At 40.2% G+C, this 25,608-nt stretch overlaps 1 protein-coding gene across 1 annotated transcript; it reads left to right on the top strand.

Annotated features, from left to right (window-relative positions):
- The first annotated feature begins 1,194 nt into the window (after nt 1–1,194).
- Nucleotides 1,195–24,933, top strand: zbtb7b (zinc finger and BTB domain containing 7B). Its single transcript, XM_034698083.1, has 4 exons — nt 1,195–1,562; nt 3,432–3,530; nt 20,400–21,475; nt 21,841–24,933. The coding sequence occupies exons 3-4, from the start codon at nt 20,406–20,408 to the stop codon at nt 22,466–22,468; spliced, it is 1,698 nt and encodes a 565-aa protein (XP_034553974.1). The 5' UTR covers nt 1,195–1,562; nt 3,432–3,530; nt 20,400–20,405; the 3' UTR covers nt 22,469–24,933.
- Nucleotides 24,934–25,608: the final 675 nt, after the last annotated feature.

Here is a 25,608-nt window from a genome sequence, read left to right as displayed (position 1 = left end):
CACTGTAAAACTTTCCTCCACTGATCACAGGTGACATTTTTTCACGCTTCAAGTTTCATGATGTTCCCTTTAATAGTTTAACAGCCTTGAGGGAAGACATTTTATTCAGCCAGTTTACTTATTATTTAATATTTCATTAATTGACTCATCACTCTCAGATTTATGTTGGGACCCCTTTGGAGCTCTCAACCCCCTCCTGTTTGAAACCCCTGCTTTGACAAACAAATGAACATGGGAAACGTAACATGCGGTGCACATGAAGTTTTATGTCTTTGACTGGTAGCAAAACCACAAAACTAGCACAGATTTAAGGTTAGGGGGGCGTTATGAGGTGGGCTGTCTGAGCTCACCACAAAATTATATATAGACTTCCTGCACCCTCACTTCTTAACCCACCAACACAGGCAGACACATATACACACACACACTTTTGCAGCAGCAGACGAGGATGAGATTCAAACGTTGAAACAGTGAGGTGATTCCCATACTCAAAACCACTTCTAACAGAAGCCATATGCTTGTGTGTTCATGGTTTGGTAGTGAAATGAGACTTTGCTGTTTGTGCTCTCTGTTTGGAAAAACTGCATCTTATATAGGCTGTACTGTGCACTGCAGAAGACAGTTGTGTCACTTAATTATCTTAACTGATTCACCTATACTGTTAAAGTCATTAGAAAGTCCCTGCTGCCCTCACACTGGATGTGACACATCCTCTGTCACAGTTTCATGTAACACTAAAGCAGAGTTTTGTGTCAGCGTCACATATTGACCTTTTGAAGCTGCACACGTTGACTTCTACCAGTCCATCAGCCTTGGATAGCTCGAGTGGACCGAATAATGCTGAGTCATGGAAAGAGCGGAGGGGGCACCAAGTCGTCTTAGACTACAAATGCTTCCTCCAACAGCCCGACTAGACATGGGTAGATATCTTTAACTTAACGATGTACTATACCTTCCTATGCGAGTGATGCCCGAAGTAGAAGCAGGGGAGGATGAGGAACAGGGTCTGCAAACCTGCCCACCTTTCTCCTCCTCCTCCTACTGCCACCGACACCGCGACAGACATCGCTGCTGGCCTATCGCACTAGAGCCGGACCCCCCACCACCACACCACCCCCTCTCTCTCCCTCCCTCCCTCCCCCTGTGCCCTGCCCACCCTGGCGGTCTCGTCTCCAGCCCTGCCAGAGCCAATCCGTGACTGGGCGTAAGTAGGGCAAGCCGCTTCCTGGTTCTCAGAAAGAAGGAGCAGGGAGTCGGAGTGGGCCGGCGGAGGCAGCGGACAGGGGGGGTCAGAGCTGTGCAGAACGCCGGTCTGCAGGAAAGGTGGAGTGAGAGAAAAAAAAACGCCGACGCACAGTTTGGAGAAGATTACAACCTCTCGGTTGTGAGGTTGAGGACGACAAGGACTGGCGACCCCCCGCGAAGACATAAAGACAAGAGTGGGCTGAGTAAAAGAAGAAGAAGTTGAAAAGTTGTCAGGGTGGGTACGGAATATCCAGGAAGTGTGGAGCCCGGTCAGGTGGGAGGCGACCGGTCTGAACAGGTGACACACCGGCGCTCAGGTAACCGCTTCACCTGCCTGCTCACCTTTTCTTTTTTAGACTATAACACACTTTAGGTAAATGTGATCTAAGGACGAGTCTGTTTGCTATGACAGCACTCGGCTCTTGTTAACATATAGCCTCCCTCCTTCCCGGGTTGAACGGGGTCACGGGAGGACAATCCCACGTCACGGGTGTTCGGTAACTCCCGTCGACTTTTATTCCCTCTGTATAGCCTAATGCAGCCAGGGCGCATTTTTAGCTTTGCTTATTTTACTAAATGAAACACAGGCTCTTCTTTCTTTATGAGCAGGTGCGTCGGCTTCTGTGTGATGTGTGCGTCCAGGTGAGGAGAGAGACAGAGAGAGGGAGAGAGTAGGGTCGGCGGGTACATTTCTGGAGACTGGGCTGCTAATTATAGCCGAGAACACCGGCTGACATCCAAAACCTAACCTGCTCTCACGCACATCACCTGCCTCTCTGCTTCCATGGGCACGCAGAGCAGTGCACCTATTGGATTTAAGTTCTTGCACCTAAATAATGATGAAATCATGCTCTACCCCTTACAAACACACATCAGTGGTCTGTTAATCATCGTTATCATCATCATCATCCTCCCCATGGCGCACCCAGTGTTTTATTTTAATCCTGCCACCATCCTGTGTTACAATAGGATGTGCTCAAGCTGTAATGTTAGGTTAAGGCTTCTACCTCATGGGTGGGGAGGGCTGTCATGCCAGTGGGCTTTTTGTGTGTGTCATTACAGTCTGTGCTGCTGACTCGCCCCTCTGAAAGACCGGCCTAACAAGCTCGACTGGCTTGGGTTTGGTTTCCCTGTCTTGGGCACAGCCTGTTTGGTTAAATCTTTAGCCGTCCATGCAGGTAGTTAATGCCTTCTGCCCTCCAGGCTCAGGTGTCTTCGCAGCTCTATCAGCTCTTCTCGCAGTCTCTGAGGGGCTAAGGGGATCTCTTATTTTATTCTTCTTCTGGGCTGCTGACTGGGAGAGAAGTTTTGAAGTGAAGTCTCCTTTTGTTGGATCTAACATTTTTTCTTCCTGCGTGCCAGCATCCTTCATGTGAGTGGACATGTTTTCAGTGCTCTCTCATTCTGGGCTGGTTCCTCCTCACACATGGAAGAGCCATCAGGGTTTTGAAATAAATTCTTAATGCCAGCTCTGTTTGCCCCATTCTGTCTGCGATATAATTGGACATCTGTGCCTCATCCCTCCTTCCTGCCGTCCTGACATGACCTGCATCCTGCTCACCTCTCTACAGGCCATATTCTCGCAACTGATGCTTCTGTTTGTTTCAGCATTGTAGGTTTAGCCTACTTTTTTATTTCTGAGTATTTCTTAGAGAGCTGTTAATCATCACTTCTGTAAATTATATTGTCAATCAAATTCTCATGTAAGAGGTGAATGTGTGTGTGTGTGTGTGTGTGTGGGGGGGGGGGGGGGTTTCATGTATGCGTGGGCTTTCCAACATTTTACTGACTAGTGGGGAACTTCTTTCTGAAGAAGACAAAGTAGGAAGCATTTGGTTTCTATCTGTGTCCTTTTTTTATCTGTGTCCTTTTCTATCTGTGTCCTTTTTTTCTGCTCTATTACAAGAACCCCCCCTCACACCACAGACACTCCACCCTGCTGAAATATCATGTGACTGTTTGTCTGCGTGTTTGTGATTAACAACATGCAGTGTGGCTTCATTTAACTTCATGTAAAAAAGCAAAGAACATGTCTCTCAATTAGTCAGCACTTTGTGATTTCATGATATCAGTTCATTACCTATCTTATTTTTTATCGTGTACCTTGTCAGTGCGTGACTTGTGGCCTTTTAGGTGATTCATTCTTACATGAAGTCAGGTTTTCATACTTTTCAACTTTACCACAGGTGTATGAACTCTGCTGAACTCTGAACCAAAGAGGAGGTGGACGTGCAAGAGGCAAAAGAAAGCAGGCACCCATCTTCTTCTGAGTTTATGGACTGGAGGTAGGAATCATTTACAAATTACTGTGTGTGCAATATTATAAGCGGATCCCCCCTCTATCAACTAACAGATCTACCACTGGACAACGATCATCTCGGGTTTCAGCATTCCTAAAGTCTTAAAATGAGTTAGTTGGTCTGAAGTGTTCTTGCAACACTTCAGGCAAAGGGATTAATACCTGTTCCAAACATCCACACTTTAAGGTGGGGCAATGGGATCAGACCAAGATTTGAATCATGATTTTATTTGTGTCCATAATAGTACACACTTTGAGACACACTTTTAAATTGTTCCATGTCTTATTTAATTAATGGTGTTAGACTCAGTGTAGTCCAAAAATTAAGAGTTGAAGAATGACCAAAAGGTTTGAGATGTAAGTTAAACTTTCCACTTAGCCACACCAAAACCAATGAGTCACTGTATAAAGTCCAGTAGTCCTGTCTCGTGACGTTGTTGTAATTATTTTGACTTGCATACCTTAAAACTTCTTACTGAAAGCTGTGTGGGGGATTGAGGGGTTTCACACGCTCAAATATGTGCGTTGTTTGAATCATACGGGGGATCTAGACGGGTCCTTCAGAGAGCAGCTAAAACAAATGAATGTTGAATTATCGCAGTGGATGCATTTTGTTGATTGGTCGCAAAGTTTCATGTTATACTGCTGGACTTTCTTCCAAATAAAACGTCTTAAGAGGAATCAGACAGCTCTTAACTTTATCCCTCCCTGGTTTTTGAATTGGTCTTATTATTGTCGGCTTAGCAGACACAAAGGCAAGTGAATGTATTTAGAGACAAAACAAAACAAATATGAAAGAATCTTAGTTCATACTTAAGAACCTGATATACTTAAACTTTGTACTGCAGTACAAACAATGAACCTTATGTCAGATACAAATGTTGAAATGCTTCCCACTTTCAATCAACTGAGTTCCCATCCAAGGATTCCTCATGTATTTCCTTAACTTTTAACATCATTCTTCTTCATCTCTGTGCCTCTTTGCCCTTTTTCTCATTCTCTTCTCTGTTGGCTCTAATTACTCTTGTTGTTCTCACTCTGCACAATTTCTCTGTACTGTAAATCCAGGCATATTTTCTCTGGATAATCTGGTGGCAGAAAGAAGTACAATATAAAAATTGAGATTGCAATCCAATCATACACTGCTGGTTCACTTTTCAAAAGTTATTACATTTTGCAGTCAAGATTGACTTCATAATGATATGTTAAAGCAAAACGTCTGTCACTTCGACTTTAAGCTTGTGTTATATGTCTGTAAGTTATCATCCCCTGCAGGCACAAAAACTACAAATGAATGTAACACTTTTTGTGTAGTTATGTTACCATCAAACAAATAAATCCAAAAAATCTGAATCTGCACAAACAGATAATCATTTGTGAAAGTCAGCAAATTGTCTTCAAACATTTCAGTAAATGTAATATTGCACAGCCTGTGTCTGAGAAACACAAATAAACCTCTAGATGTACCATTAAAATAATAATTTCTCTGTAATGATCATCCAAAACATCCAAATTGTGTTTGTTCTATTCAGCCTGTCTACTTTCCAGCAAGTTAAGATAAGATAAGATAATATAATCCTAATTTAAGTGTTACAGCAGCAAAGTAGACAGTGCAAAACAGTATAAAGCAAACAAGAGCATGTATAGCAATTATTAAAAAGTTATTAGCAATTAGAGTTAAAGAAGTAAAAATAAGTATATCTTACAACGTATATACACAACTAAATAAGTAAATTTACAAACATTTACAAAACCAATGATGCAAGAAACACAAGTTTGTACTTGGATCAATGTGAGCTGAATGAATATGGTCGAGCAGTTAAATATTTTATAAACAACATGGACATTAACTCTTCTCTAGTTTGATGGCTGCTGATACTCCAATTGCTTTTACTGAGCAATGGCAAAATAAAAATAAATATTATTGAAATCGGCCCATGCAGTCTTTAGGTTTTGTTACATGACATAATCACCACAAAGCAACACAGATACAAAAAGAAGAAATTAAAGAGTTGATATTTAGTTTAAAGGCAATACTATGCTGAACCACACCAAATAGCAGAGGACAGATATCCAAGAAAACTTTTTTGGAAGCAACATTAACAGCTCCTATAGCTTCAGGCAAACATAAAGCTAGTTAGATTTTAAACCTGAATTGAAATGCAATTGTACATTGGTAAATTTAGAGTGGGTATTATCGCATTTTCAAAAGTGTGACTTTTTTTTTACATAGCTGTTGGGTCAATTTTGAATTGCTAATTCTTATTTTTCAGAGGGAACATAGCCTGAAAAATAAGAATTAGCAAGTTCCTGTTTTTGTTTTCACCATATTTCACAAAATTAATGGAGGACGGACATTCATCAACATTCAACTCTAATGCACCCAATTTTGCTGAAAGGGTGTTTTTCAACTGTAGTCCCTTTATTTAATGTTATCAGGCATCCTAGAATACTGAAAATAAGATGGCATGTGCAATAAAAACACAATGCTGTTTTCACCCACAGACATTTTTAGGCTTTTAATCAGGGCTGTCAGCATTAATGCGCTAATTGTGATGCAACTAAGGTCCAAAATGAACAAATTAATTTTTTTAAATCACATGCTATTTGCACACCATGGTTAAGCAAGTGGAACGTCTTCCTGCTGCCGTCGTGATAAAAAACAACACCGCTACACTTTTGAATGGCACATATTATTTCATTGCACTGCTCGACGACTCAGTTGACAAGTCAAAAGTAAAATGCACTTTGTGTCCAGCAGAATCCAAATTTCACCAAAGTACGTTGAGTTTGAGCTACAACATACGAGCTAAGCATACAGGTGCAGCTAATCAGACTGAAGTCAGGAGGAAACTGTTGTCGCCCTCAGATCTGTAGATGAAAATTATATCAAACAAAAACAGGAGGTAATCAAAGTGGAACTCCTGAAAAGTGCTAATGCTGTTGCACTAACTCGGAGTAATCAGTTATCTCTGAATAACTGCACACCATATTGACACTGATATGACATTTTATACTTTCATTCCTGCATATCTCTTAATGTGTTACAGTGTTATCCTTACGAAAATATAAACAGAAACACCACAGGGTAAGCACTTTGAAGCTGTCTCCAACCTCTGATGGTTTCAGACCACTCTGTTGTAGCAGTGCAGCATTTATTGAAATAATAGATCTAAGACTAAAGATCAGAGAGTACATTTCAGTGCGTTCATTTCAAATCAAGACACTGGTAAGGATTGCTTTGCATTGTTAATATAGACTTAAAAACTGGTTTGAAATAGAAAATAATGGAATTTTAAACATGCAATTAAAAGTGTAATCAATTGTGATTAACTATTGAAATTAATCGGCCCTACTGTTAATACTTAATACTACAAATTATACTTATGTCACGCAAATATGGAAACATCTAGCTCTACAAAAGTTTTATACAAACATCAAAAGTACATTGTGTGTGTGTGTGTGTGTGTGTGTGTGTGTGCGTGTGTGCGTGTGTGCGTGTGTGCGTGTGCGTGTGTGTGTGTGTGTGAGTGAGTGTGTGTGTGTGTGTGTGATGGGCAAATTGGTGTGGCACATCATGTGACATTGGCTTTGTCTGGTGACAACCATGTGTCTGCAAACTGATGGGGTAGGGGGAAGTAACAGCAAGTGGTCTGTCAGGCGAGGAACAGACACACACACACACACACACCCACACACAGTCACAGCCACACACAAAACCAGTCCAACATATACATGAAGACACTCATGTGTACATGTATTTATAAATGTGTACATGCATGCACTCAGTTCCAGGAAACGCTTTAATTAGGACATGTGAGCCCATGTAAATTCCCCCTTTTTCAAACTCGGGTCTTTCAGTTTCATACAAACCCAGTGAGTGGGAGGAAGGTGGGGTGAGAGTCAGAACAGGGGAGGGAAAACAGGAGTCAAACAACTAAAGGCTTTCTTTCTGACCCTAATATTTTAAAGTGAACGTTTCACCATTCTTTCAGGGTTTTTTCTGCTCAGTTCCCAAAAACAACCTGCAAAAGTCTCTCAATTTCAGACTTTCTAACAAGGAAAAAATGTGTCATTGAACACAAGAACTGGGGCTTTGCCTCTCTAGAAAAACAGAAACTATATATATATTTTTTTTTCATATATCTACTTGACTTTAAGTCATGGTGATTTATATGTTGATGTGTATGATTGGAAGTCTTTTTGTCCCTCTGCACAAACATGTTTTCACCATATATGGTGGTTGTTTCTCCACATAAAGAGGCAATAATGGCAGGGGGTTGACTACAATGTCTGTAATCCAGTCTGCTGCCACTACAGTTGAGTCTTGCCCCCACTTGATCTGTGTCAATAGAGGAAGTTCTGTATCTGCCATTTCCTCTTTTCAGTCATGAGTTTCTGTAGCATTTGACAGCCCTCCCTCGCTCTCGACCACCGGCCGCGCAGCCCACGCCTCCCCGGCATTAACCAATCCACAGGTGGCTGTGACTCTTCTTCTTCTTGTAAAGAGCTGGAGAAGAAAGAGAGAAACTGAACAAACAGAGCTTGAGAAAAAGTGAACATGATTCAGCTCTTATGGTAACGGTACAATTGTTTCTGTACATAGTGAGCGGGCGGTTATCATAAATAGGTACAGTGAGACAACATTTCAGGGAAAGTGAAAACAAAAAACTAAATATGAGCAGAGGATGGGAGCTGAAACAGACCCTTTTCATGTGGGATCTTCAAAGGGGAACTCCATCTGGAGGTTTGTTACTCCAAAAAAGCTGCATACTGTCCCGTTTGGAAGAATGAAATCCACCTAATCTGTTCATATATTAAAAAAAACACTTGATAGAGTGTAGTTAGGTATTTCCATATTTCAAATACTACCTTTATAAAGTACTTATTTTGTTCTTTTTGTTTTTACTAAAGTAATATACAGAGTTTTAAGGTCATTTTGGGGTCTTTTACCTCTATTAATGGATTAAAACAGCTGCAACTAAGACTGGGAAAGAAACCATTATAACTGCTGTTGTTATCGGCTGGTTTAACCTCATGTCTGCCATTGTTTCTTAATCCTGCTCTCTAGATCAGGACTTGTGTATTAGTCAGTTGGACCACATGTCACGTCTTGTCATGAAGTTATTCTGAAGTTCTGACATAATTCCTTGATTGCAGTTACGGTAAAAAAAAAATCGAATGGTCTCCTCCCTTCACTGTATCAGAGACATGCCGTCAGGCTGAGTTATCAGGAAGGTGACACATCTTTTGCACATGTCTGCTGATTTTATGCTTTGTCTCTTCCTTCACAAAACATCATATTTTTGTTTCCTGCATAATTACTCTCAAAGCTGTCTCTGCTTGTTTTCTATTTGAAACTTCGCCCTCAGTGCATCTCTCTATCTGCTCTAGTAGTCGACCATCTTTACTCAGCACAGGAAGAGGAAATTGATCAGGATCTGTTAGTTTTTGCAACATTTCTGTCTCTCTGTATGTGTGTGTGTGTGTGCGCGTGTGTGTGTGTGTATATGTGTGTACATTTGTCCAATGCTTTTGCAATATTTTCATCTGAAATAGGAGGTCATCTGTGGAGGGGAGCAGCAGTTGTTGAGACCCTCCCAGTTATGGGGAAACTTGACTCACTGCAAATAACAGACACAACAGCTGCTCAGCATTAACGTTTTGCTTAAGAACTTTGAATACTTGTTCCTATCTACAAATATGTGGCGCTAAATAAAAAGGACATAGTTATTTTCTGCATCCTCCATCAAATTTTTCTTTTATACTTTCATTCGTATTGAATACAATGGTTTGCAAAACTTGCCTTAATTCTTTCTGTTCACAAAAACATTCACAGGCTGACTCAGATAAAATACACAGTAACTGTAGAAACACCATACTTTAATACACATCATGTTTGTGCTTCCCCCCCAGATCATGCAACCAAATACCCAATCTGATCCAAGTACAACTCAGCTTTCAGCTTGTATAAGATACAATTTATATCCAAATATTGCGCACACAAGATCCAATTCATCAGAGTTTCACATGCATGAACAACCACTGAAATGTTTATACATAAACACATTTATACAAAATGTCTGTTGTGGACAAGCCCTGAATCAACTTTTTTAACCCTCCTGTTATGTTGCAGGTCAAATTGACCCATTTTAAAAAATGTTCAAAGTATTTTTTTACTATGAAACTTCTTCTGCTTGGCTTGGTTACGCTAACCAAGAACAACATATAAATGAAAATAGTTCATTTCACAGATTTGCAACCCCCCCTGCATTTTTATATTACATGGTGTTCGTGAATCAATTTGACCCTGCAGTCAAAGTGGAGGCTAAAAGGGGTCAGAAGTGTCAAATACTAAATGTTTCTTTGCAGCTGTGTTACATATTTCACCCCAATCACTTTCCAATATACATAAAAAAATTTAACATGATTTTTTGTAAAAAACGAGTGAATTATCCTCTTTGAACTATGATCTGTGAGAATTAAAGAACACCAATGCACTCAATCTTGATTTAAATGGTTAGTAATGGAGTTAATAATGACATTTAAAAAAATGTAAATTGGGATTTTTTGGGTTCTGACACTTTTGAAACATTAAATATGCCCCAGGTCAAGTTGACCCAGGATCATTATTGCTGTCCCTAAGAAACAAACGTAACAGGAGGGTTACATTTGAATAATGAAGAGTCCTCCTTTTATCAGATTTTGAAAAATTAACAAGATAACTACATGAATAAAAGGATGAAAGGGAAAACCATTTACAAAAAACAACAAAAAATATATAAATAAAGAGAACTGTAAGCAACCCCCAAATTCAAGATTAAAAAAACACAGACATGAAAAACAAACAAAGAAAAAAGAAACTAGACCCCCTGGTTATGATGAAACACTCGAACATCAGGTTACAGGTTCCCTTTCAGTACAACAGCAGTAAACAAAAATGATGCAGATTCCTGTATCCCAAACACACATTCAAATATAGAAGTATGCATACACACATGTGTATACATACTTCTATATCTATAAACATGTAATTCATACAATGGAAAATTGAGTTCTCTACCACCTTTAAATGTAGTGGTTAAGGTGGGGTAATCATTGTGCAGCCCCAATTCCATAAGAGTTGGGACGCTGTGTAAAATGTTGTTGACATAATTTAATTGTTTGCAAGTCATTTAAAGCCTATATTTGACTGAAGATAGTGCAAAGACAACATCACATGCTGAAACTGAATAATTAGTAGAGATAGACCGATATGTTTTTTTCAGGGCCGATACTGATTATTAGTAGTCAAGGAGGCCGATAACCGATATTTGGAGTTGATATTTATTTGCAGTAAAAGGGAAAATATTGGCGTCAAAATTTTGAATAATACAAACTCCAACACTTAACTTTGTTTAAATGCCTTTAAGCATATGTTTATTAAACAGCTTTTCAGATTTGCAACATGTTAAAGTTTTTTTTTTCTTAGACAATAGACATCTTTGTTTAAAATTCTAAAAAAAAGTGCAGGGAGCTCCCAGGCTCAGCAGCATGTCTTATAAAGTTCAATGAGAACTTAAACAAATAAAAAGCTCTCTAAAGTTTTCTACAGTAAATAAGGTTTTCCAAAATTTCAATATGACTGAAATGTTAATCTATCGCTTAGCTTTGTTTTAAAGGGATATTTCAGTTTTTTTGGAAGTGGGGCTGTATGAGTTTTTAATCATTAGAAATTGTAGGGGCCACAACGGATGCTGCTAAGCTCGCCCCCTGTGATGAGAAACTGCAGGGAGTAATGGAACACAAGCTGGGCTATATGCGTTAAAATGCTGAATTTCGGCGCAGATAATCGGCCTGGCAGATAACCGGCCTGGCAGATAACCGGTCTATCCCTAATAATTTAATTGTTTTGTTATAACACATGCTCATTTAAATTTGATGCCAGCAACACGTTTCAAAACAGTTGGGCCAGCGACAACAAAACACTGAAAAAGTTTTGTAATGCTTACAAATGTATACCTGGTGGAACATCCCCAAACTGGGAAGAGATTCACCATTCTGTCATATATCAGCTGACTACTGGCCAGTCAGCTGTAGAGGATCAATTTTACAAATTACTGTCATCAGCTCTGTTAATTCTAGAAGTTGATAATTCCAGCCCCCAGAAATGAAAGGACCCAGTGTATACAGTAGTTAAGGAGTGAGGAGGTTTCCATCTCACAGCAGTCATCCTTTCAGCAGCTGCCAGGCCAATTAATACAATGCCTTTTGTGACTTTGTGATATTGAGCTTTGACAGATAATTCCCAGTTAAAATCTGATCTTAAATCCAGACAATCACGCCTCCATGCTCCTCTGTGTTTGTAGCTTTTTTTGTATTTTGCTGAATCTAAATAACAACAGTTTTTAGAAAATGTGAAACCTTTTTGATATTTACTTACTTTCCACATTTTATTTAAATGTCAAACACAGCATTCACTGAGTCATATAAAGAAAATGACTAATGTTTACTTCCGTCATGTTATTGGATTTTTACTGCAGATTAATATAAAGTCTCTATCAGAAGTTTCCTAAATGTTGTAAATTGATATTGCTTTTGCCTTAATTAATATAAATAAAATAAAATATTATTATTAAATGTATCCCTTAAAAAAATGATCAGGAAATGTATTTAAAAGAGACAACTTGTACATTCTACTTATAAATAGATCAAATGTCTTTAAATGTTACACAAAATAAATGAACACTGTGATGAACACCCACTCAGTTCATTTATTTGCACCGCCATCCGACATGTTGTAACACCCCCAACGAGTGACAGCGAGCATGCTGATAAATGACTGTATGTTTGACTGTAATGACACTTTATCACTCTTTCGATGTTTGCATTTAAGACACATGCAGAGCAATCACCTCTCCTGGTACTATCAGATTCATCAGCTCAAAGAGCTCATAAATGTCATTAAAACCACACCAACTGAAATAAAGTCACTCTCTAGCTCTTACATTTTAAACTATGCAGGTTGCAATACGTGATTCGCCCACACAGTTTTGGAGTGTTTGGGGGAAGAAACTGCTGACCAGATAAAGAGGTATGAGAGTTGGAGAGTTAAGTGTGAAACCACTCTGTCAGCATGCCTTCTCTCTCACATCTGTACGTGTTCTCCTTCACATGGTAAAACTCCCTTTTAGTGATGCTAATGATAGAGCTGCCTGCTACCGCATCTCTCCCCCAGACATCTGCACACACACAGACACACACACCTGCAAGGACTCTGCTACTTCCTGTGGCTGCGTGCATGTGTTTACCTCTTGCACTTTTTTTTTCTATCTCCCAATCGTCATGTCACTGCTCTCCTCCCTCCTCTCTTTCTGTCTCCCCCTTCCTCTCCCCTTGTAACTTAACTCTGTCGACTCTTGTTTCATGTCTCCTCGCTAACACAGATTGTTCGAGGCCGGGACTAGATTTTCCTGTCTTAACCTCCCCTCTTCTCTGCTTTATCTTTCAGAGTATCTCTACACCCACTCCCCTTTCATTCACTCACTCACTTGTGTTTTTCCTCCCCCATACCCTCTTTCTTTTGTGTGATTTCTAAGAACATGTGTGTTTTTAGAAAACATACCTCCCTCATGTTTCCTTTTGGTGTCTCTAAAATCTTATATTGTTTTTCCTCTTTCCAACCTCAGATTGAATTCTTTTCCTGCTCTGGCTTCCTCCTCCTTTCACATATGGCACAAAGTATACGCAATGATTTTTGCACTGATTTCTTCAGAAAAAAGATAAGCACTACACTATGTTGGTTTATTTTTGTAGGAACATCAATTTATATTGAATCATTAATAAACACGCCTTTTCCTGAGGATAAAAAAATTATGTGAATATCTAAGAAGTGGTCCTACATTTTTAAACATACAAAAAAAATGATGGATCCATCGCAGTTTTTCTTGAACGTTTTGAACATTTAGCATTATGGGGGGAAAACTGACCATAGACACACCAGTTAATTGTAAATTTAACATAAAAAAAGGACAAAAAAGACAGAAGTTAAGTTGGACACGGAGTTGTGTGTGTGCAAACATATTTTATAGAAACATAAGCTTTAATAGTCATTCACTGGTATTACAGGCCAATTTAAGATAACACAATATTATTTCTTGTCACTTCAAAGTTACAAAACATTCTCCACCAAATGGCCAAAAAAAGCAAGACTCCATGAAGTCATTTTGTTGATTTTAACCTACATTATAACAATTATTTACAAATATATTCAGAATCAGTTAAATCTTAAATACATTTCACAGTATGTCTCGTTTGGTCGCCTGTCTTTTGGAAACAGAACCTTATTTGTCAGAGAGTGAGGATGAAAGACAGCAAACTATCTCAGCTAACGTTACATGTGGCAGTTTCATTAGACGAAATGACAAAACATGAATAGAACTTAATATTTTACTTTGTCTGTGAATGATGATGATTTCTTCAGTTTTCCATTGGCAATGGGATTTTTCAATGAGGACAACTCAAAAGATCCCAAGCTACTTCATGGCATAATCAAACCTAGTCTTTTGTTATTGATTTGTTTGGGGAGAGCCTTAGTGGCAGGGATGACACACTGTGTCTTTAAACGTTCAAAGTGATTCAAATCACTACAGGTTTTTAAAATAACCTCTCAAAAGCACCAATGTTACTTCCAAAAGTCATTCTGATAACAAATTCGAAGGTTTTCATAGAAAATCATTGGAATGTTTGAGGTCTGTGTCACCTTGCCTTTTCATGGAGAATTCCATTTCTGAAAAAAGGAAACATTTTAATAAACTTCAGATAGGACCAGGGCCTGTATGTACACCCAAATGTCTTGTCCCATGTGTTGATAAGCTGATAATCCTGCTGCAGATTCTTACTGGTGTTCAGGTCTGGCATGCAAACGTGCTGCTGCTGGAGCTCACAGTGGAGTATTTGTGGTGTGGTAGGGCGAGGGGATAAGGGCCTCTGCTCTGCCAGCCAAATGAATAATGTAATGTGTTCTTGGAACTAAGACCACAATGTGCGCATGCGTCCACACACACACACACACACACACACACACACACACACACACACACACACACACACACACACACACACACACACACACCCCCACACACCATAATGCCCCAGTTACAGTAAGGACAGGGGAGGGATTAGTTGCTGTGTCTTTTCTTGAATAAAAGACAGAACAAACTTGTGCTGAGTAACATCAGCTCACTGGACTTCTCCTTTTTTTAAATTCCCTCTTGAGTCATGACAGGGTGCAATCATCACAATTATCATGACGGTGTCTCAACTCTTGTCTTCGACAAATTCAAATCCAGATTCAAATTCCCCCTGGTCGCGTCTGTTTTTATATCTCCTGGTGGGATGCAAATGTTCAGTCCAGAGGGGACTGTTGGGATGCAGAGCAGGTGGAGCTTTTATCTCCTGGCAGAGACGAGCTGTATTATTAGAAGACCTGAGCATGTCTGTTTGTGTGTAATTGCGTATATACTGTGCTTTAAATGTAAAGGTTTAGCACACTGACAATCCTCAGAGAGTGTTCTGCCTGGCTGAGTGCAACTTTGGTTTGGCATACATCTTTGTATTCATCTCTTCTCATCCCCCCCCATTTCCTCCACCCATAGTCTTCCTCAGAGAAGGTGTCCCAGTACCACACTCTTCTCACTACCCCAAATAAGTGAAGTATAAAGAAGGGGAAAAAGTTTTCTTTCTTTAGCTGTTTAAAATTGATCTGTCACAGAAGAGAAGTTGTGAGGGGAAGACGAGGGTGTGGAGGAGAAACGGTATGAGCTTGCTTTTACTTTCTGTGTGTTTGTCTGTGGTGTTGTTTTTCTGGCACAGCGGTACTCTAGCGTTATAATTTGTTATGTTGTGGTTATGAATAACTTCTGAATTACTGGGTTTTATCGGAGTGTAAACACTTGTAGTTGTGTTTGTGAATGTGGCAGTGTGTGGGGAGGAGTGTTTCCTCACTGATCCTTTTTAGTAGCTCCATATTGACATCATATAGAATAACAATTTGGCAATTAATAAACATTTAGAAATGTTTGTGAAACCCCTTGTTACGTGTGCTTTTATCCTTTTGCATTTAATTGTATTCAGGACTTTGTTCAAGTTTAAGGACAGCCTTTATCTTTGTCTTTCAGTTCTTGAAGTACTTAGAGCACTGTGAAACTTTTACAACACATGCAACCTACCATGCATGCTCAACTTTAACCAACACTTGCGCACCCACAGCCGGTCACAAACACACACGTACAGGCACTTTGGAAAACATCTGACATCAGAATTTATAAAAGCATTACTCCCTCTCCCTCTAAGCCACAGTTTTCTGTGAATGGTATAAAGTCATATTTTCCCCCTTAGAGCTGGAGTCGATATAATTGAGCTGGACTTGGAAAACTCACAGCCTTTAACGGAAAATAAGACCCATAAAAATAATACTAACAGTTCTAGTTCCACTCATCAAAAAAACACAGCTTATACATAGGGATTTCATGGTATAGGCACAGAAGACTTGAACCTGCTTTTATGCTGAAGAAAGAATCTTTGTGTTCAGGTTTGGTCAATGGTGCTGCTGCTGCTGTCATTTTCCTGGCTTCTGAACAAATGTCTCTCCATTTTTATACATTACCCTGAGTTGTACGTGTACAGCAAGTTGTTGAGTTAAGTTTCCATTTCCCCTTAATACTAAACAAAAATCTATGTTGGAGTCCCTTTTAAACATGTCTGATTAGATTTTTGCTTGTTGTTGGTTTGGCCTTATGACTAAGTTGTAGCAGCTCTAGAAAATCGAAGTTATTCAAAAACTTAGTCATTGTTTTATTTTTGGAAATTGTACGAATAAATCCTTATTGACAAGAGAGAGGAAGAGTGTGCATAAACTGAAAGCAAGGGATGGGGAAATGGTAGAGTTGCAGAGGAGGTAAGTTCCTTCACGATCGACAAAAGTGTAGGCGGTGAGAACGAAAAACAACAAAGATTGCTTATGGTATATAATTTAACATCTGTAGCATGCAATGCATAACAATTAAAAACATGGCTGATTTGTAATAGATCAAATCATTTTTAATTGAATTTATTTTATAGTTAATGTTTCTGGCAAGACTAACAAAGGCTTGAAATGACACACCTAACAGCAAACAGTGATACCAGTTATTTGACTTTACTGATCTTAACTCTAATTAACATGAATAAATTTACAATGACAGTAACTGTATGTAATGAAATACTGGGACATGTCTGTATGAGCTTACATCTCTTTTTTGCAAGATGAAATGTGTTTGAGGTCTCTGCATGTAGGCTTCTTTAACAAAAGTTACAATGTGTTGCAAGATTCAGCAACTTATAAGAGATGTGCCTTTGGTAAGCAACAAAAAATACAAACAAGGCGACAAGTAAGAGGGAGGGGGGATGTGTGTGTGTGCCATGTGTCACTAGAAAGTGACTCACAGACATACAGACAGGTACTTGATGGGAATCACTGCAACAGTTCTATGCAATCTCATTTTCCGAATACGTATCTGTTCTGGGGAATGTGCTTAAAATAACAAATTTGAACCACCAACCACCTATGGTGTTCGTTTTTTTTCTCTCGCCCCTGCGCCGGAAATTTAATGTGCTCTGTAGTGTGCTCCTCCTAAAACCCCTTTGTGTCTCACTTGTCTGTGCTGGGTCGCAAACGTTTCTGTGTTTGTTATTTTGTGTTTTTGAAACAACTTTTCCCTTCGTTGAGGACACCTCAAAGTTTGGGCAAACATTTTGGTCTGTTAACGTTTTTAACTAAAATGAGACAAGGGATGCATTCGCACTTTTCCCACAGAGGTTCTGCGTTTCCACTGGGATTTTTTTCAGTGATGTTGCATGGTCTGCCACAAGTTCTTATACATATTTTTGTTAGCTGGGCAATTTAAAACATTTAAAACACAAGTAGACTTCTTAAGTTGTTGCATTTTATCGCAACTGCTCTAAAGAGCTACAGACAGATAATCTCAACATCTTTGATTCAAAAGTGGCTGACACGATTGGTTCATTGTCATAAAACTTGCTAAGGGAAAATATTAATGTTAGTGTGTGCATGTTTGCGTGCATTGACTTCCTTTCTCTTCTGTGTCAGTGTAGCTTGACTCATGGCAAATAACATTTATTGAGGAGACAATTCTTCTGAAGACATTTTGACTTTGATTTCAGTCTTATTGGCAGTGATATTTTCTGACATGTGCTTGGTTGGACTTTGGTTTCAAAGTAAGTGCGTTTTGCATCAGTTTGACTCTGTGGTATGATGTAATACGGTTTACCTCTCATATTGCACCTACCTGAGTGTTTGTTGCTTGTTGTAATATGACTCATAATGCCAATATGATTTTGGTTCTTACGTGATTGTTCAACTTTGACATTTAGTGGAGTAAAAATAAAACATATTTCTTATGTGTTTTGGTAGAGCTGAGTGGTTTCCTTCTCATTGAAGTAGTTTAAAGCTTATAGGTAGAAAGCAAGATTTTTTTTTGTATGACATGACCTCAGATAAGGTACATCCTATCTATCTGTTCTTCTTTCTCTAAAATGGGAGAGGTCGACAAAAACGTCTTGTTTATCGGAAAGTGTTCGGAAAATGGGCTGTTGGGTTTTGGCGAAAGGGGGCGCGTAGGCGACTGTGGGGGGGAGGGGTATCTCTAAATCTGCCTTCGTCACTGTGCACCCTCTTTTGATACAACAGGAAGAGGAGCAAGTGACAGAATGTGCAAAACGGGTACACATCCCCAAGGATCAACGCTTAACGTTGAGTTCTGACGACGAGATCTACCTTTTAAAGTTACACATCTAAGGTCGAAAGGAAATAGGAAAAAAAGTGGTTTTCAAAGCGAGAGATAAGGAAAGCTAAGGAGAGGAGTTATAGAGAGCAGAAAGATGGATGCCGTGAGACACACGCCGCCTCTCCTGCAGCTGACTGTACCAATGCCCAAGAAGACCGGGAAGGTGAGATTAACTTTTTTGGCGCCTGGTTACTTGAGCAGTTTCTTGGATGTCACATATCGAACCAACATTTGCAAGGTTTGATATGGATTGGTGCAAAGGGAAAGATTAAAAATGTGCCAGCAAGTTAAGAGATACTTCATTGGCTGTGCTTTCACATTTTTTATTAATTAAAGGTGTGGAGTGCGTGAATACATTTATGTGTTTAAAATAGGCTGGCATCGAGATTGTCACATAACAGGTTAAATCGAACAATAGTGGGTGGGGGGAGCCACAGATTGGCACGCAATGTGTGTATGTGTGCATTTGTTTTTATACTTGTGTGTTTGTGTGTGTGTGTGTGTGTGTGTGTGTGTGTGTGTGTGTGTGTGTGTGTGTGTGTTTAATAGGGTGTGTTTTGGAGCAGGTTAGTCAGGTGGATGTACCTTCGTTGTGCAAAGCCCTCTGGGCTCTGTGCGAACACTGTTATTGGATGGCTAGGGGGCTGCCAGTTGCTATGGGAGGGAGATAAAGGGCAGGGAGGGTGACTCTATAGGGTGGGTTGTTTGTGGAAAATCTGGTCTGCTCAGGTGTGTTAAGAGATATTGTTGAGCAGGTATATTGTGGACGGGGTGAGGTGCGAGCTTAGGGAGCCAGAGAAGGGAGTCGTTGGGTCTTATTAATGTCAGGCCTTGTAATAACTCTCAAAGAGAAATGAAGTTATTGTTCTAGCTTTACTTCATTTCACCTTCAGTCTAACAAAGGATACAATTAGTAGGTTTAAAAAAAAGAAGACAAAAGTGGTATTTAGATAAATGACATCTAGTCTAACAGCCGGACTGGATATGTTGAAGTGTCACAGTGTCATACTTTTATTGTGCTCTTGCTGTTTTTTCCTTCCTCATTCTTTTGCTGGTACTCCCCCCTTTCACCCACTCTAGCCGTCACTTCCTCCCTCTCCCTCAACTGCTCCTCTTTCCTCTGTCCTCTCTTCGTTAGCCCTTCTTTCTTCTTCAGGTATTTTAATTAACCAGCTAATGCTATAAAGGTTTCACACGGGAATTAACCCACTGCCTTTGGCTACAGCACCCACAGCTCATTATGTAATCCTTCATCCTTTTTGAGTCTTTCAGATTGATCATTTGGGTTTTATGTTTATGTACCTCCTCTTGCTCTTGACAACTATTTCATCTCCTTCTTGCCGATATATTTTGCCTACTCTACTGGCTCTGTCATCTCTATCCCATTTGTCCTCTAGTGTCCCTACCCCCATCTCACTGGCCAAAATCGCCGCCTCCTGATTTAGTAATCTGTAGAGAAAGTACTGAGGAGGTGGGGAGGGAAGGATAAGAGGGGAGAGTTGTTGCCAAGCCGGGTTTAAATTGTCCTTCACGTGAACAAACCTCCTTGTCTCAGTCACGCTACGGTAGCTCTACTTTTAGACACCTTTAAATTTATACACAGCTCTCTGATGTAAGGAAAGGGTGTGCTCTTATTCTTAGGAACTGCAAAGCTACGTTTCAATAAAAAAAAGAACAGAAAAAGAAAAATATATCTGGATATAATTTCTTCCTTACTGGTAATTAAAATGAAATAACTTGATTTAAGAAAAGGCCAATAACCAGTACTACAGTTTCTAACATTAAACTCTTTCTTGCACTGCACTGTGGTTGTATTTATTCATCAAAGGATCAACCTCATACATTTTGATTATTTTGGGAGGCTAACTGGCTAAGATGATTGATGCAATGTCTGTCTTAGTCATAGATACCTGAAACAGCATTTAGGTAGTATCTGAGGCCCATTTCGATACATGTATCAGTATTGACACGAAGGGTAATTTGGAACTCAGCTCCTCCTCTTACCTTATCTTTCCCCTTCTTTATCTCAGGTGGCAATGTCTCCAGGAGAGGACGGTCTAATTGGGATCCCCTTCCCGGAGCACAGCAATGAGCTTTTGTCCCACCTGAATGACCAAAGAAGGGCAGGGCTCCTCTGTGACCTCACTCTGACATCTCGTGGGGCACGCTACCCAACTCATCGTTCCGTCATGGCCGCCGTAAGTCTCTACTTCCGCCGGTTGTTTGGGGCAGAGGAAGGTGGCGGCGAGGGCGGAGGAGGTTTCAGCGTGTGCCAACTTGACTGTGTGGCACCCGATGCCCTTGATGCCCTGCTGGAGTTTGCCTACACTGCCACCCTGACCATCCCCAGCTCGGGGATGAGGGATGTGCTGCAAGGGGCTCAGGTTCTAGGTATTCAGTGTGTTGCTGACGCATGCAGAGACATCCTTGGGGAGACAGCAGAGGCAGAAGGGGAGACAGCCGAGGAGCAGAGAGCCGAACACACAGCTACCATGAGGATGTTTCAAGAACAGAGCAGTGTAGTGAAAGCGTCCCGAAGAAAAACAGACAGAAAGAAGTTGAAAAATATGGGGCCACATTACATTAACTCCTCCGTTTTAAACCCATCACCCACTTCTCCTGTCTCGCACTCATCCCCTGCATCTGACAGCTTTCGCTCCTTGCCGTCTACCCAGCCTCCCAGCCCAGAACTGGGGGAGCGTCACCAAGAATTTTTCCAGAATGGAAATCTCAGGATGATCAGAGAGCCAGGAAGAGGGGCAACAATTAATGGAGGGCTCCTCCACAGGCTGCATGAGCGTCCCCTTTTAGCCCATCCACCTCCTGTCCCACTCTTGAATAACAAGATGTCAGAGGATGACGACATGGGGGCTTGTGTTGACGATGCAATGCTGATGGGTAGCACCTCCATATCTCCCTCTGCAGCAGATCGAGGAGCAGCTGCATCAGTAGCGGGAGGTGGGAGGAAGAGGAAGTCTCAGACACCCCAGCAGTGCCCTGTTTGTCAGAAGATCATCCATGGAGCAGGAAAACTGCCCCGTCACATGAGGACCCACACTGGAGAGAAGCCCTTCCAGTGCTCTGCCTGTGGAGTGCGTTTTACCCGGTACAGGAACTTTTTAATTGATCAATTTTTATACATGAAATGCAGATTCACAACAAAAGTAGTCTCATAGTACTTAAGATAGAAAGCAGGCCTAGTAGGTTTGGTAATACAGAATTATTATCAGAGACAGCATTTAAATAATAAGAACAAGCAACAGAAGCAAGGAAAAACATCAGGCAGAAACCTTGAGCAGAACCAGACTCATTGATTGACAGCCATCTGCCATGACTAGCCAAGAAAGAGTATTGATTAAAGAAGCAGCAGTTTTTCAACTTTTCTATGCGTAATATACAACAAAAAATGATGTTTTGTCCCTTTCTCTCTCCTCTTCTCGCCTCGCCCCTCTTTACCTGTCTCTCCCTCAGGAACGATAAGTTGAAGATCCACATGAGGAAACACACAGGCGAGCGCCCCTACCCATGCCCACACTGCTCTGCCCGGTTCCTTCACTCATATGACCTCAAAAACCACCTGTCCCTCCACAGCGGTGCAAGGCCCTTTGAGTGCCCACTCTGTCATAAGGCCTTTGCCAGAGAAGATCATCTCCAGCGCCATCGCAAGGGACACAGCTGCCTGGAAGTGCGCATACGCCGGCCAAAACGCGGGCCCGAGCTAGGTGAGGATGAGATTGTGGATGGCGGTGGGAGGGATCAGTCCAACCAACTTGAGGCTTTGTCCCTACAGGCCCACTCCTCAGCTTTTCTTCCGCACGCGTTACTTGATGGTGGGAGTGTGTCCGGTGCCGGCCCTTCTTTCATGTTCCCAGGTGATGTTGAGAGGGGGCGATCTCTCGCCCTTCAGGCTTTGGCTCAACTTGGACCTCGCAGGCTGGCTGGCTACCCACAGCTAATCCTGCGAGGTCTTGAGTTGCGAGGCAGAGAGGCTGAGGGAGAAGATCCAGGAGTTACCCACTCACCGGGTTTGCAGCGTGACCGATGGGCAGATGATGGTGAAGAGGAAATTGGAGAAGATGAAGCAGAGGAAGAGGAATAGTGAATAGAGAGAGAGTGTGCGTGTGTGCGTGTGTGCGTGTGTGCGTGCGTGCGTGCGTGCGTGCGTGCGTGCGTGCGTGCGTGTGTGTGTGTGTATGTATATGTGTCTGTGTGGTAAAGTATCCACAGTAAAAAAAAATCACTCAGGTGGCTGGACTATTCCTGCTTCTCCCATATGAGAGAGCGCTTAAAAAAACAAGTAAATAAAAATGAGAGGGAAAAAAAAGGAAAACGGGTTTTCTGAGATATTTGAAAAATTTGTCTTCTGAATCTTTGCTTTCAGTTATTTGTCTTTTAACTTTATTTTTCTTTTGCTGTTTATTTTTATGTATTTAAAGTTTGAGCTGTGTGATTTGATTTTCCAGCTTGAGATGTGTGTTTGAGTGTGTGGTTCCTGGGATGCTTTTCACTATGCAAATCAAAATCAAAGCAACATTCAGAGCTGCAACTTTAAGGGATATCTAATAATCTATATTTTTAGTTTTAATATATACGTATTGAACCAGGTGCAATTCACAGGTAATATCATCTTGATCACAAGAATTGGTTTGTGTGTATACTGTCCTCTGGTGCTTATCAGTGGAAGTACAGTCTCATTCATCACACTTGTTCTCTACATTGTGTACAAAAATGATATTTTCTGTAAGTGATTGAAATTTTGCTTTAATTTGGTGCTTAAACCAAAGATTTTAGTTGAACTGTTTTCTTAAATCTTATGTTAACAGGTGGAGAGAGGAGAATTGTAGCCAATGTTGGGTTTGAAGAGAAGTTTCTTCCCAACCATTTTGAAAGCCATGAGAAAGAATCTGCTTCTATATATGAGTGTTTCAGAGCTGTAGAGCTTTGTGTTAAATGCCTGACCAAAAGAGACAATGCCTGAGTCCATTAGTTGATTCTGATTGTGTTTAAGACGATTCCTTTTTCCCCTTGAGGCTATATATTTTAGTCTTTCATTGCACTCTTTGGGTTCCTTGTTTAAAAAAAAAAAAAAGAAAATAGGTGCAAGATGAGTGGATGAATGAAGAAGTTTGCCCTTTTTTTTTTACTTATTTATTTATTGTTATTTATTACAATTCTTCTGCTGAAACTCCTCTTGAGACCAAATTTATGGTGTGACACAGTCCATTTCTTATGTAAGTTTTACAAGAAGCAGCAAAGCGCTTTAAGATTTTTGGCTCAACATCTCCATACACCTTAATGCCTTTTTAAGGGAATACTTGTCTCTTATATCGGCAATTTGTCCTCAGAAGCATTCTTTGCACATTGAACCCTGTCAGGTACTGCAATAATTCAGGCACATTCCATCCTCCGGGGTACAGAGAAGGGAACAGAAATTGTCAGGGGTTTAAAAACTTCCACTTTAACACGGTCCTTTTTCTGTTTGACATTTTCAGCATGATTTCCTGTTGTTAATTCAACATTTACTGTACTGTATCACATGTTATTGCATGGCAGTTCTCATAGATCAGCCACCATGTGTTTAAAGGGGCCATTCACTTTTGAGTTAACATCTGCGACCAAAAACCTCTTTTGAGTTTATTCTTGAATTCTCTGGACCAGTACATTAACACCTTTTGCAGGGTCTAATGACATTAAGTGACAGCAGCTGTCTTTTTACTTCCAATCCTTGAAACCCATGTAGTCAGAACCTTGTGTAGCAGTTGTGCTAATCGGGCTTTGTGTGCACTATCCACTCTTGTTTTGTATTTTTGTTTCCTGTTTATTTGCACTATGAGATTTGAGAGCTTTGAGCCTTTTTGATTGACCTTCAATATCTAATCCATTAACTCACTCGATTAAGATTGTGATTGAAACCGAAATGCTTCTTTAAAACCCACATACGTTGAATATTCTTCCTCTTGCATAGCACATAATAGTACAGAGTTATTGTCAATATAATGTATATTGGATGATGTTGCCTTAGTTTTTTTTTTGTGCTTCAACTATTCTCAGGAAACCTTGAGCAATGCACTAAGTGATTATACAAAATGAAAAATGGGAATAAATGGCCTGGTGCTGCTGGACAATTGACACCCTTCATACAAGTGTAAGACCAGTAGATTAAAATAAGAGATTTTGTATCGTATTGACAAACGAATAAACCAATTGCAAGACAAAATCAGAGAAATTATCGTAATAAGCTAGTGGCCTTACTGGAACCAGTCCTACTGGATTGACAGTACGACAGTTGGTCTTGTTCCTGCAGGGTGTTGGTTTTCCCAGTCAGCGCTTGTGAAGGAATAAGGGTTATCTGATGCCAGCTGTGAAATGTGTTTCTATGTGAGCTCTTTGTTTTCTCGGCTTCGGTGAAGGGACATGGGGTCTGGTCTAACGAGGGACCCCGCTATCAGGGATACATTTTTGTCTTTCAGTTTTTAGTGGAATCTTCTCAAAAGACATGAATTCATTTTCCCATCATTTGTTTCAGTTAATGTAAAGGAATAATAAAGATCTATATGCTTGCTATTTTCTGTGTTTCTTTTTTGATTTACATTACAAAACAACTCTACATGCAGTAGTGACCAGCACCTGATTAGTACATGGTTATGGCCTGGTATTGACATCCATGAATATTAAAACGTATCAGGCATAATCTATCAGTTTAAGAAATGAACTCCTGGGTTTGCAAAGAGAGAATGGAGAAGAATAACGTACTCGGTGGGGAGTAATAGAATTGAAAAATGATTTACAGTTACAAAGTAAATTGTGCCCTCTGGTGGATAAAATATAAATGAAGACACTGTTAAAAACACATTAAACACCCTCTTTTCTGTAATGTTTTATTTTGAGTGTTACTGTTGGGGTTGAGACAATATACCAATATGGCAATATATCATTGTCCAGACTAATGCATTAAAAATATAGCATAAACATATCTGATTCAAAATATCAATGTTTAATTTAAAAATATGCTGCGCTTTAAACAGATTTCCGTCACTGGGTCACTACTTCCTGACTCTGAGTATTCAAATTAATCCTGCACTTAAATTTTTAGGGGATCTTTGTATTTAGATATTGTGTTGTACCATTATGTGATTGTCTTCCAGGTTATCTATTACTACAGAACCCCTGTCTCATTAAATTATTGAGTTGTGGGCAATGTATAGAGTATCGTATCGTGTGTTACCCTGAAATTCCTAA

This window comes from Notolabrus celidotus, chromosome 12, assembly GCF_009762535.1.
Source record: "Notolabrus celidotus isolate fNotCel1 chromosome 12, fNotCel1.pri, whole genome shotgun sequence".
In the NCBI taxonomy this organism is placed as follows: Eukaryota; Metazoa; Chordata; class Actinopteri; order Labriformes; family Labridae; genus Notolabrus; species Notolabrus celidotus.
Note: the sequence above shows the minus strand (reverse complement) of the source record. Positions and strands in the feature narration are given on the sequence as shown.